At 37.9% G+C, this 12,467-nt stretch overlaps 1 protein-coding gene across 2 annotated transcripts in view; it reads left to right on the top strand.

The window, feature by feature from the left end:
* Nucleotides 1-12,467, top strand: part of LOC117661774 (transient receptor potential cation channel subfamily V member 6-like) — a 93,029-nt gene that overhangs the window by 50,744 nt on the left and 29,818 nt on the right. For both annotated transcript variants that reach the window (XM_034410899.2, XM_034410900.3), the window contains exons 4-9: nucleotides 1,376-1,516; nucleotides 5,029-5,127; nucleotides 6,271-6,446; nucleotides 8,325-8,471; nucleotides 9,918-10,130; nucleotides 11,945-12,031. In XM_034410899.2, the coding sequence (XP_034266790.2) occupies nucleotides 1,376-1,516; nucleotides 5,029-5,127; nucleotides 6,271-6,446; nucleotides 8,325-8,471; nucleotides 9,918-10,130; nucleotides 11,945-12,031 (863 nt within the window). The remainder of the gene's footprint in view (nucleotides 1-1,375; nucleotides 1,517-5,028; nucleotides 5,128-6,270; nucleotides 6,447-8,324; nucleotides 8,472-9,917; nucleotides 10,131-11,944; nucleotides 12,032-12,467) is intronic.

Raw genomic sequence — 12,467 nt, 5'->3', positions numbered from 1 at the left:
TTCATACTGACAGAATTTGTAGTTCTGGCGGAAATGTTGTGATTTTGGTGGAAAGACATTTTTGCAATTCTGATGAAAATGCTAAGAATCCCCAGTGTAAAAATAAACAGAAGACTAATTCCATGTGAGAGACTATTATTGAAAGGAATAAAAAGTATAACTGCTGATATCATAATATAAATGGACATAGTAGTGCAACTTAAAGCACTACATATTCAAAATGGATTAGTATTCCCATGTAGGGAGGTTCTGGTGAAATCTGAATCAAGGGCCTCACAGTTCAGCCATTTTGCTGCTGCCTCATACTAGGCCCCTGAGAAATATCTTCTAAGAAATTCAAGATGGAATATTAAGCAGCGCATTAAACATTAAAACTCTTGAATGAGAACCTGGGTATTCATTTTTAACGGCAATTAACTTTGCAATTGCATTAATAATTAAATCCAGCCTCCAAACTAACACTGAATCAAATTCAATTCCCTTCTGCATTTAACCCTGATGAACTTCTTTGAAAATGCATGAGGCTGATATAAACTATAAGTGATTTAAAATATGTATTTATGTTGTTCATGAGATACTAATCTATAAACTACATTGATCGTATAATGAGCTCTCAAGGAAGCTGATCATGGTTTCCAGAGGAATAACCAATTTCTGTTGTAGAGGAAATAACAGGGAAATTTACACCGTCTTAAGATTTAACAGCATTATAATAACTTTGTGCTTCATGGAGTACAGGTGTCCTCTTTATGTTGTGATCCTGTCAGGAAGCTACTAAGAAGTAGATAGAGCAATCTGAATTAAAGGAGAGTACAGTCTCTGTAGACATGATGGGCCAAACTAAATTCTCTGTGGTCCAGAACCCAATCTTTTGGTTCGAGTACAGGCAATTATTTCAGCCCTACTCATTACTTTGAACATTCAGCCAATATTTGCCTTGGTATAAGCCTACTACTTCTTCTTGCAGAACTTTTTCTGTAGGTGCCAACTTCTTTTAGGGGTGTGGGGAGGGGGGTATAGATTTAATAAAACAGATAGGAAAAGTCTCCTCAGGAACTCCATTTTCATTAGAAAAACTGAGCTCTGTTAGTTAAGATCAGTTGCTAATAGCTCTTCTTGATCCAACAAGGGATTCAGTTCAAAGAATCTGAGTTGAAAAAGACTGATGATAACCTTTCATGACTTTCTGGAGTCAATGTCACCAGAGGCCATGATAATCTGATGAAATAGGTTCATGTAGTTCATGTAAATGCATGACTATGGATGCTTATATACATATACACATATATACATATAGCCACGCACACAGAAATGCACACATGTGGAATTTCAAGATGCTACAAGTTTTTTTTAAAATTAATGTTGTGTATTACAGGGGAAACAGCACTTCACATAGCTGTGGTAAACAAAAACCTGGGCCTGGTGAAAGCTTTGCTTGAGAAGGGAGCGGATATAAATGGACCTCGTGCTACTGGATATGTTTTCAGGAGAAGAAGTGACAGTCTTTTCTATTTTGGTATGTTGGCGGTCAAACACCTTCTGTTTGAATAATCTGCAATTTGCATTGTACCTGCATATGTAGAGGAAACACTGTGGTAAAGAGAAGCGTTTTGTTCCTTGCACCCAGCTCTTTCTGAGACAGAAGGTGCTCTCCTCTGAACCACAGTAGTCCTCTCAATTATCATTCCTTAGTAAAAAGTCCACATGCTTAACTTGCAACTGGTGGGGTCAGAAGGATTGCTTTGAGGGGCAAGACTATTTGGAAAATCTTTCAGTGCTATAATAACAACAGGAATTTAGTCTATGGCACCTGATCTGGGATGAGCAGCTTTTTTTATCTGCCCATTTTCATAACTCAGTCCTTAGTTGAGGAGCATGAAGTCATCAACCAACCAACCAAAAGAGATCAGATATAAACTTCTAGATGTACTTCCAGTGCCTTCGGAAGCAGGACCATGAGCTCTACAGTCCATTCCGAGCTATCTCCATTAGAGGGCTCCAAATTGGGGCCATAGCCACCCTGGAGAGGAGGCGAAGTAAAGGGGGACCACCATGCAGGTCGAGGAGAGCTGCATCTCTCCTCCCTGATTTGGAAACCCCCTCCGAAGACGAAGAGCAGCAGCAGTCAAAATGGCTGCCATGAAGTCAGGGACAATCAGAAAAACTAAGATAGTGCAGGAGCGGAGAAAGTGAATGGTGTGTGAACTGGGTGAGAAAATATTTTTTGTTGAAATTGGACCCCAAGAAATCTAAGGGGGAAGTATATTCAGAACTATTTGTTGAAGCGGCATACCATACTTGAAAAAATACCAAGGATTTAAGAGGAAAAAATTACTTTTTAAAATGAATAGAAACTTGGATTCTCAAAGTTAAAGATGTGGCATTGTTGAGGCATTTTCAAAGCACTGGAATTACAATCCCAAATTTTATTTTTCTACTATTGCTCAATTGCCAGACTTACAATTTAAAATAATTAAATGGTACTTACTAATAACATCACAGAGAGGCTGAGCAGACTGAAGCAAGAGCGCCATCTGCTGATGAAAAGGGAACTGTCTAACTTTAAAGAGACTAAAAATATCTGCTGGATAAGTACCTGCCCTAAAACCACTAGAGATTTGAATATTAAATAAGAATTGCAGTTAAGAGACCCCTGAATACTATTGATCATATAAAAGTGATCAATTGCAATTTGCATTGCAAATTGAAGAGATGTGGACAACCCTCTGGTGAATTTAAATTGATTGGATTGACTGGATTGATTATTGATGAGATATTTAAAACTGAGATTTGGAAATTTTGTATTGAATTAATGACTCCTGGACAATTGGCCAAAAAGGAAACATATTAAATATAGATGCAACACAAGATAGAAGTGAGAGAAGAAAAGCAGAATGGAGTTGTTTCAAAGCATTGAGGAGATATTTGAGCTTATAGACCAAAAATTAGAAAATATATTACAAGAGATAATGGAGAAAGACCAGGACAATGAAGAAAGAATGGAAACATCAGAAGAAACAGAGGGAAAAGCAGAACTGAGAAATCAGCAGAAAGAAGTCAACAAGGACGAGATATTATTAAAGCCAACAGCGTTAAGGAATTAAAAAAGGAGGAACATACTGTAAAAGATGTAAAAAGGGAACAGGAGAAACAGGAAGAGAGCTGGAGAAAAGAGAAGGGGCCAGGAGTAGATCGTTCTGGAACCAGACAGTGGGAAAGGGTAGAGAAGGGAGAAAAAGTTAGATCATATAAACAGAAGATAGATTTAGATGTAGAGGGAGTAAAAGACTTAAGAGATGAATATGGGAGGCAAACCAAAAAGAAAATAAGATTAAAGGTTATTATCCTTATAGCTGTTTTGATTGGTTTTAACTTCAGCATGGATATTTCAATTTTTATTTATATAGCCTATAGATTGCCAAGGATTTGATTGTGGCAGAGTAGAAGTAAAATTTAAAAATAAATTAATAAAAAGACAATGATAATATTGCCCTATAAGGCAAAATTAATTAATTTGTGTTAAATATCTTTAGCAAACAGAGCCTTCTCATTTAAGAGAAAAGTAACTTATACATAAGAAGGGAACATTAGCATCAAATAGAACAGAAGTATCTTTTCTTCTCATAGTACTCTATAATTTTACTATTTTTGAAAATAAACTATTCTGAAACAGCTGGCAAACTGCATTATTTCAACAGCTTTTGCAATGCTTGTATCAAGTAGGCTGATATTGTTCTGTTCCCACTGAAGAAATTAAAAGAAAGATCTCATAATGAATTCATGATTGAGGTAAGAGTTAGTCAGGATTAGGGAAGCATCTGCACTCCTTTCTGAAATGGCTATTGTTGGCTTTCTCCAAGGAACTATAGTTAAGAAGAGGGATCTCTTAATGGAAAATTCACAGACCTGCTACCAACTCCTAGCCTATTTAGAGGAAGCCACAATGGTTTAAACCTGGTACAAACAAGGGAGGAATTCTCATCAAGAACTAATTTGATCTGCTATTCAAAGCATAGCTGGCTGGAGAATTCTGGGAGTTGAGGTCCACAAGTCTTAAAACTGCCAAGTATGTGAACAAGAACAGCAGTTTTCATGCTACCTAAATCTTCTTTTTTCAAAAGATGTTTTTAAAGTTGCTTATAGTGAGAGAAAATAGGATTTTAAAAGTCTATTGGAGTAATGATTTTGTGCATTAAAAAAAATAGGTAAGTCCATAGAACAAGAACTACAAGTGTAGCAGATGTAAGTTGACCTAGCAGTAAGTTGTGTGTCCATGTGCCATTACCTCTTACTTTCCCTAAGGACGTCATGTTCTTCAGTTGAATTCCACTACAATTCAGATAAATGGATCTCTTTTAGCTATTAGCAAGCTGTTCCACCTCTGGTTTCCTCTGGTATTTCGTTTCAGAGACTCTTTTTTTTTTTCCAACAGCAGCTAAATACCCAGCCAACAGAAATCCAGATTTCCCAGTTGGCTGCAGTGGAGCTGAAGATTGGCCATGCTATGCTTAGGGAGGCCCCTCATTACCTGTTTCAGACCATAATTAAGCTATGCTTAATAGATCAATTTTCAAGCATTTTGGTAATGACTCCTCATTAATCTTCACTGTGAGTAAATTGTAACACTTCAGAGTGAGAGTGTGAATAGAAGGCGGATATCTCCAGATTTTGCCATCCTATTCCTCCTCTGGATGCTTATATTTTAACTAATTTCCAATTCCGTTGGGAAATGTGCATTCTCAGAGGTTATTTGGATTAGTTTAATGACAGTGGAGACTAGAGTAAAGGGAATCTTTCTTAACTGAGTGGTATAATAATAAAAAGATACTGGTACAGTGGCAAGGAAATATAAATAAGTTATCACAATGTATGTATATGTAAGGCGTATATACCGTATGTATACACAGGGTGTATGTGTGCATGTACATACTATTTTTATCTTGGATATGTTGCCAATAATATTTTTAAGCTTAAATACTGAACAAAAATAATCTTCCTTTTCTTTTTCTTTCTTCCTTCCTTTCTCAGGGGAACACATTTTGTCGTTTGCAGCATGTGCTGGGAGTGAAGCCATTGTCCAGTTGCTGATTGAAAATGGTGCTAAGATTCAAGTGCAGGATTCCCTGGGTATGCCTTCCTCAAAGGCTCTACACATATGTTAAGGGCATGCATGTGGGAAGAGAGAAGGTGCCTTATGCAAGTCTTCCCTTGAATAAGGCAAACTCCTTCTCTTATTGCCTGCCATTAATAGCAATAGCACTTAGTCTTATATACTGCTTCATAGTGCTTTGCAGCCCTCTCTAAGCAGTTTACAGAGTCAGCCTATTGCCCTCAACAATCTGGGTCCCTCATTTTACCAACCCTGGAAGGATGGAAGGCTGAGTCAAACTTAAGCCTGGTGAGATTCGATCTGCCAAACTGCTGGCAGCTGGTAATCAGTAGAAGTAGCCTGCAGTACTGCACTCTTAACCACTGCGTCACCATGGCTCTGTGTAATATTACGCTGCAGATGTAGGCAGATACTTCCAAAGCAATTGCATACCTCTGTTATGGGGGTCCTTTTTGTAGAGATCACCAAGGCTCCTTTCTGACCTATAGAAGGATCAGGTTTGTGGGAGATTGGGGTAGCTGGTTGGCTTCAGGCTGCATTTCTTTGTCCTCCCTCCAAAAATATTCAGATAACTTTTGCTGGTCATGGAAAATCATTATGTCAGTTGCAGTGGGTAAAGGCATGAGATTATTATATGTATATGCTGGAAAAAATGCAGATGATCTGAACTAGCTGTAAGAGCCAAGCTACGTGTTCAGAAGAATCACCTTGTTCAGCAATTATCACTTCAGAATGCATGCAAGGATTTAAATACATAATGTCTTAGAAGATCCTTTTCTGTATTGTATTTGCTTTTTATGAAGAGAGATGCTGCATAATGAATATTTCATACTATAATGATGCATTCTCCACTGGTTATCCAGAATGATACAAACTGGCTATTGCTAGTTTGAGTGACTCTGTTGTTTAAGGAAGTTGGCCTGGAATCTCTTAATTTAAAAAATGTAAAAGTCTGTTCCAAATCATACAGCAGCCAAAATTTTCTTGGCACAAATATTCAATGCAGGAAACTCCATTCTTTACTTTTTAAACGTTGGACTCCTTTTCCTGCTAAGCCAAAAAAGAAGTTTGAAGGGTCTGAACAGGGATCAATGATTTATCAATTTCTCCTTAAAATACAAAGATGAACTTAATTTCTGTTTCTGCTTAATTTCTGATAGGTAATTCAGTCTTCCACATCTTAACCCTCCAGCCTAACAAGGCATCCGCATGTCAAATATACGATCTTCTCCTTTGCTATGACAAGAAAGAGAAGGGTCTGGGGGACCTGGATGCCGTCCTCAATTATGAGGGACTCACCCCATTTAAGATGGCTGGGGTAGAAGGCAACACTGTGGTGAGTAAAATGGTTTCTTTACAATTTGTTTTTATTATTTCTTGTTGGAAGTATATGCCTCCTTTTCAGGAAGGATTGAAAGGTGTTCAAACAAGGCCTACAATAAAGGTGTTCAAACAAGGCCTACTCTAAAACAAAATAAAGCTACAAGTGTTGTATATTCCGTGAACATCGTGATGGATCAGATTGTTGTCTCTAAGTCCAGTGAGGCTGTGGGAGTTTTGTGATCTTGTCCCATTTCTGGACCCACTTTCCAGAATGTTTTGCAGATTTCAAAGCCTCCCTGGACGAAAGTAGGGAAGATCCCTGAGCTGACTAAGTGGTCTCTTGGAGAGAAATCCTGCTATATTTCGTTTGAAAGCCCTCAGCCCAGCTTGCATAATGGGGATGCCAAGTCCTATTATTTATCATGACCAGTACTTCTCTTCTTGAAAGTGTAGCTATAAAATCTTCTAAGGAAGACTATCAATCAACTCCTTGCTTGTAAAAATGGAGGCGGATATGTTGTGAGCTTGGAAAGGGCTCCACAAAGGAGAAAAACAACGTATTGCTGTATCTCAGCCTTGATTAGCTTTTTCATGGCTCCCTTCTAGCAGGCAGTAAAAAGATACTTCCCTCTCCCCACCCCCCATACTTCAGGAGTTAGGTTTTTAAAGGCTGATTGTTGAAAGCACCTCTGTTTTGGAGCTCTTCAATCAAAAATTAAATCTTAATTTTTAGAACATCACTGAAAGTGTTGACTCTTTGGTTTCAACAGGCCGGGCTGGCTTAGAAAATGAATTTTAATTGGGTGTTTGTAGTTTTTAATATAAGGGCCAAATTTTTAATATATTTTAAACAGTTTTTAATTTTGTGGGTATATGTTTTTTTAATATGGCTATACACCACCCTGAGTCCTTCGGGAGAAGGGCGGTATAAAAATTTTATTATTATTATTATTATTATTATTATTATTATTATTATTATTATTATTATTAATAATAATAATAATAATAATAATAATAATATGGATTTTAATGAACATTTTTTCCTGAGCTTTTTATTTTTTCATTTATTTGATTCATATCATTCTTTTTCAAGAGCTCAGGCTTGCATCCGTAGAGCTTTCTCCTCTATATTTTCCTCATTATAAAAGTCCAGTGAAAAGTCAAATTGAGAGACAGTAGTTAATCAAATCTAGTGATTTGAGATTAGACTCAGGATCTCCTTGGTTCTAATTCAACACAATTACGTCAGCCTCTCTGACCTGCTGTACTATAAAAGATTAAATGATTTGACTTAACAGAAGAAACCCCAAACACCTGGCCAAAAAGAAGCATCAGGGCAAACATTTATTTCTGAAACAGAACTAAAGGCTAGAAACCCTAACCTACTAGCTTGTGATGTTATATTAAAGCCACATTAAAAATACAGTTATAGGTATCAGCATATCTTATTTGACATACATTCTCTGGACAGGAATCTACATTTCAAGGTGAAAGTTTATCAAATTTCCAGACCACCCAACTCTGGGCTGTTTCACAAAATTAAAAAAAAGCAAACAATATTTTATATAAAAAGACAACACTCATTTGAGAGAAAAACGTAATTTTCTTCCATATCACCCTCAGTTTAAAGAAGAGAGAATGCACAGAGCAGACAAACTACAGGAGACAGACAATCCTTCAAATAGTTAGGCTAGTTAAATGTAGGGAAACTTCTGTGAATCCCGCTGTGTAAGCCATATTATTGATGATTTTATTATATTCTCTAACTTTTCTATTAGCTTGCATTTTGGTAAATTAAAAGGGAGAAGCGTTATGACAGATATTGGTTGTGGGAGCAAATACCCTTCAACAGCAAGCATCCTGACTGAAACTTTTCTTTTTCCCAAATTAGATGTTCAACCACCTAATGCAAAGAAGAAAACACATCCTATGGACTTTTGGGTCTTTGACGTCTACCTTGTATGACCTTACAGAAATTGATTCATGGGGTGATGATCAATCTCTTCTGGAACTTATTGTCACCACAAAAAAGAGAGAGGTATTATGTTGAAAGGAGGGGCTGCTGAATGTTTCTTCTCAAAGAGGCTTTCTAGTTGAGAACCAGGTTTATTCAGTCAGAGCAGATCATCTTTTCTGAATACAGATTCTTTTCTACAACTGATTTTTCAAAGTGTATCCATAAGACAGTGTGGGATGCCTTCAACGTCTGCAATAGGTTAGAGATTCTGTGGCAGGTATTTGGAGAGTTTCTGACTAATGAGCTCTCATACAATAAGATCTCCAAAGAATGGAACAGCTTTCTTAAAATCACCCTGTGATCAAAAACTCACAAGGGGTTTCAGTAAACATTAGGCAATTATCTGGTGAAGCAGTGGTTAGAATGCAATATTGCAGTCTGACTCTGTTCATTGCCAGGAATTTGATTCTGACCGGCTCAAGATTGACTCAGCCTTCTACCTCTTAGAGCAAGGGGCCTCAAACTTTTTAAACAGTCCCTCAGACTGTTGGGACCATTGGACCATTGGACTATTGGACCGGCTGGGAGGATGTGGCTAGGCGGTCATGTGACTGGGTGGCCATGGCCAATTTAGCAGTCCATTACACAATACACACAAATTAAACTTTAATTTGTTATGCTCGTGGGGGTGGAAAGCAGGTTAGTGAAGGGATGTGGCTGCCTTGGGGTGTGTGTGAAGGACTTTTGTTTTCCCCCCCTCTCTCTCCCTCCCTCCCTCCCTCTCTCTCTCTGGAGGCCGGGGAATTCCATCTGCTGCCCAAAATGGGCCCATTTTTGGCATCCTGAGGCCTCCAGAAGGCGGGTGGGGGCTGGCGGGTATGGGGAGCGATGGGGGGGCAGGCTCATGGTCCCACATGGGCCAGATTAATGGCTTTGGTGGGCCGTATCCAGCCTGCGGGCGATAGTTTCAGGACCTTTGTCTTAGAGAGTGTTATCAAGCACTATGAAGCGATATATAAATTTAAATGTTACTGCTATTGCTATTGTTGTCTTACATTGACTGAGTACTAAGGACCCATTTGCGTTATCCGATGCCACTCTTATGGTCATACTGGTTGAATATGCAATGTTTAAAAGAATCAAAGGAAATAATGCTACCAACCAGCATATGAACTGGGTTTTGTTAGTGGAATTTTTAGTGTGTTTCAGCCCTGAATGGTCATCTGCCTTACTCGAAGATCTCACACATCTTCAAGCTATGTTCTGCCTTTGCATCTTCAACCTTACTGACTTCATAATTAGCATTACCCATTTTCGTTTTTACACACTGAAGACTTCTAGCAAGGACTCCAGTGCTCTTTCCCCAAGTAATGACAAACTGGATCTGTCAATACATTCTCCAGGACTAATGCTGTCTTTTTAAAATGATCCAACTAACCGCTTCATTTTCAGGGCTGCTTTTGCTGTCTTTGAGAATTATTTGTTTCTGAGGAAAAAGGCTGAACACAGGTATTTTACATCCCCCAGGCCCGAAGAATCCTTGACCTTACTCCTGTGAATGAGCTGGTAAGCCTGAAGTGGAATAAATACGGACGGCCGTATTTTTGTATTCTGGGCTTATTCTACGTCCTGTACATGATTTGCTTCACAATGTGTTGTGTCTACCGACCACTGAAAGAACGAAGCTTCAACAAAACAAATGAAAGAGATAACACAATCTATGTTCAGAAACTTTTGCAGGTAGGTCCTTTAATATGAGTCTATTAAAAATGTAAAAATCATTTATAATTTTCGATTTCAGGAGGCCAACTTCTCCAAAGATAGAGCACAACCAGATATAACCAAGGGCTGAAGAACAATTGGCTTGGGAGGCAAAAAGTAGTGGCATTGTTCTTTTAATGTAATTGTGTTTGTGTGGGTGAGTGGGGAAACCCCTACTATAACAAGATGGTGCTCTGTACAGCAATTCTGCACACATTCATTCAGAATTTCTCAGTACACTGTGAAATTTATTCCCACTGCAGTGTAAGCAGAAGTCTTGAGTTTGGCATCAGCTCAAATAATAGCAGGCAAATTGGTAGTTAGAGGGAAAAGTATGGACACTATTAGTTCAGTTCATGGATTTTCCAGACAAATGATAACAATTCAAAAGACTCCCTGAAAATTGCTCATTAGCGAGCGTGGCAGTTAATGATCCAACTATGAGAGAACACAATTTAGGCAAAATGTAAATATGTACAGAAATATGATGGGAGGTTTTCCATTACCAAGGTGCTGCTGTTATGCTCCTGTGAGGAAGAGTCCTCGGAGAGTGGGCGGCATAGAAATATGACTAATAAATAAATAAGAAATAAATAAGAAGAACGGCACAGCTGTTGCACTGGAGAGCTTCTTTGACCGTAAACTGTAGTTGTACTAATATGTGTGCAGCCTTTATTTTCTGTGGTTATCAAATAATAGGGGATTCTCTACAGTCTACATGAACCACATTGTGGATGTGTAATGACCATATGCAATTCATTTAGTGCAAAATTGTGGCAATAAATGTGGTGGGGAATATAGGTATTAATTTATGCTGATTTCTCCCACAGCAGTCTTCCTAGTCTTAAATAGGCTTAGAGTTAGGGTTAGGTAAATACAGTCAAATGTGTGAACACTTTCTTTGCAAATCTTCACATTAAATTCATGAGGCTCTTTTTCAATAGTCAAATAAACAGAGCATCCCTGAAGTTGAATAGTTTAATATTCTTAATAAGCAACTGACTTCCCATAGCATACTTTTTCATCAGTACATCGAGAGTTTCTTTCCCTTAAATTTGGCCTCTCTCTTTCTTTAAAATATCACTGTCACCTAATACAGTAATTTCTGTTGTCATCTGTCACAATTTTACTTCTGGAAGGCTTAGGTTCCATTGTCATAACAGGAAACATTAGCATTTAATCTCCGGAGTATGAGGAAGCCTTTTTCTTTTTCAAAGAAAGAAGCAGATAGATGGACACAGCAAAGATGAAGTTAAACTTTCTTAAGTTATCAGAATGTGAGGCAGCAGTTGGCTCACTTTGCTTGGAACTGTATTAATTCTGAAGGTTGATTATGAGTGGGATTCCCAGCTGAAAAGCACATTAGCTCAAGTTATTAAGTAATCCTGCATGATTTAGGTTTCTAAGTTTCCTGCGCTTTTCTTCCTTTTCTTCAAAATTTTAGAATGATATGGATGATAATCAAAATAACTGTGAAGTTTTCATTAACCGTATCTAGAACCATGGGGTGGATTCCACTGTGCCAGTCTTGTGCTTGTCCACTATCCTTTTGGGTAGTGATATACAGAGTGTGACAGGTCTCCAAGGAAAAGGCAAATTGATGATTAGTCACTAATATTGTTTCTCTGACTTGAAGACGCAGTGCAGTCCTGGATATTTTCTGACTCGCCACTTTTATTGATCATCATTGTCATCTTGATCTAAGTCCATAAAACAAAGAAGCTGGATCCTTGAAATATTAATTCTTGAGACTGTGATGCTCCTAACCAATATGGGTTTGGTTTCCTTTTCAGGAGTCTTATATTACTTCTGAAGATAATCACAGACTTGTTGGTGAGTTGATCACTGTTGTTGGAGCCATTGTGATATTGATCTTGGAGGTAAGAGCAATGTTTTTCCTTCTCCAATTTTTATGTGGGAAAAAAATACTGAGTAGAAACTAACTGAGCACCAGAAAAAGCATTCCATAATAGGATTAGCAATATTATTTAACATAAGTCCTTTCTAAATCCTCTGACTTCTGTATGAAGACTGATACAATGTGCGTATTAGATCCTAATCTAGTGCAGTGCTAATCTATAGTGTAATCCTGTAGTGCTCAACTAAGAAATCCTAAATCTTTGCCTGTGCAGAGGTCACAGGCATTTTGAACCAGTCATTTTTTGCATCAGGGAGTGACTTCACCAAAATGAAAGAGAAGGTCTCAGCATGTGGTTGCAGTCCAGATAATTCATTCAGCATTGAATGGATTTCATTCAGTTCTAGCATTGAAAAAAAAGTTGTATCACTGAGTTCCTTTGACTTTTAGGGTTTCTT

Source organism: Pantherophis guttatus, chromosome 2, assembly GCF_059756535.1.
Source record: "Pantherophis guttatus breed Tessera chromosome 2, ASM5975653v1, whole genome shotgun sequence".
NCBI lineage: Eukaryota > Metazoa > Chordata > Lepidosauria > Squamata > Colubridae > Pantherophis > Pantherophis guttatus.
This window is presented reverse-complemented; position numbering and strand designations above follow the sequence as displayed.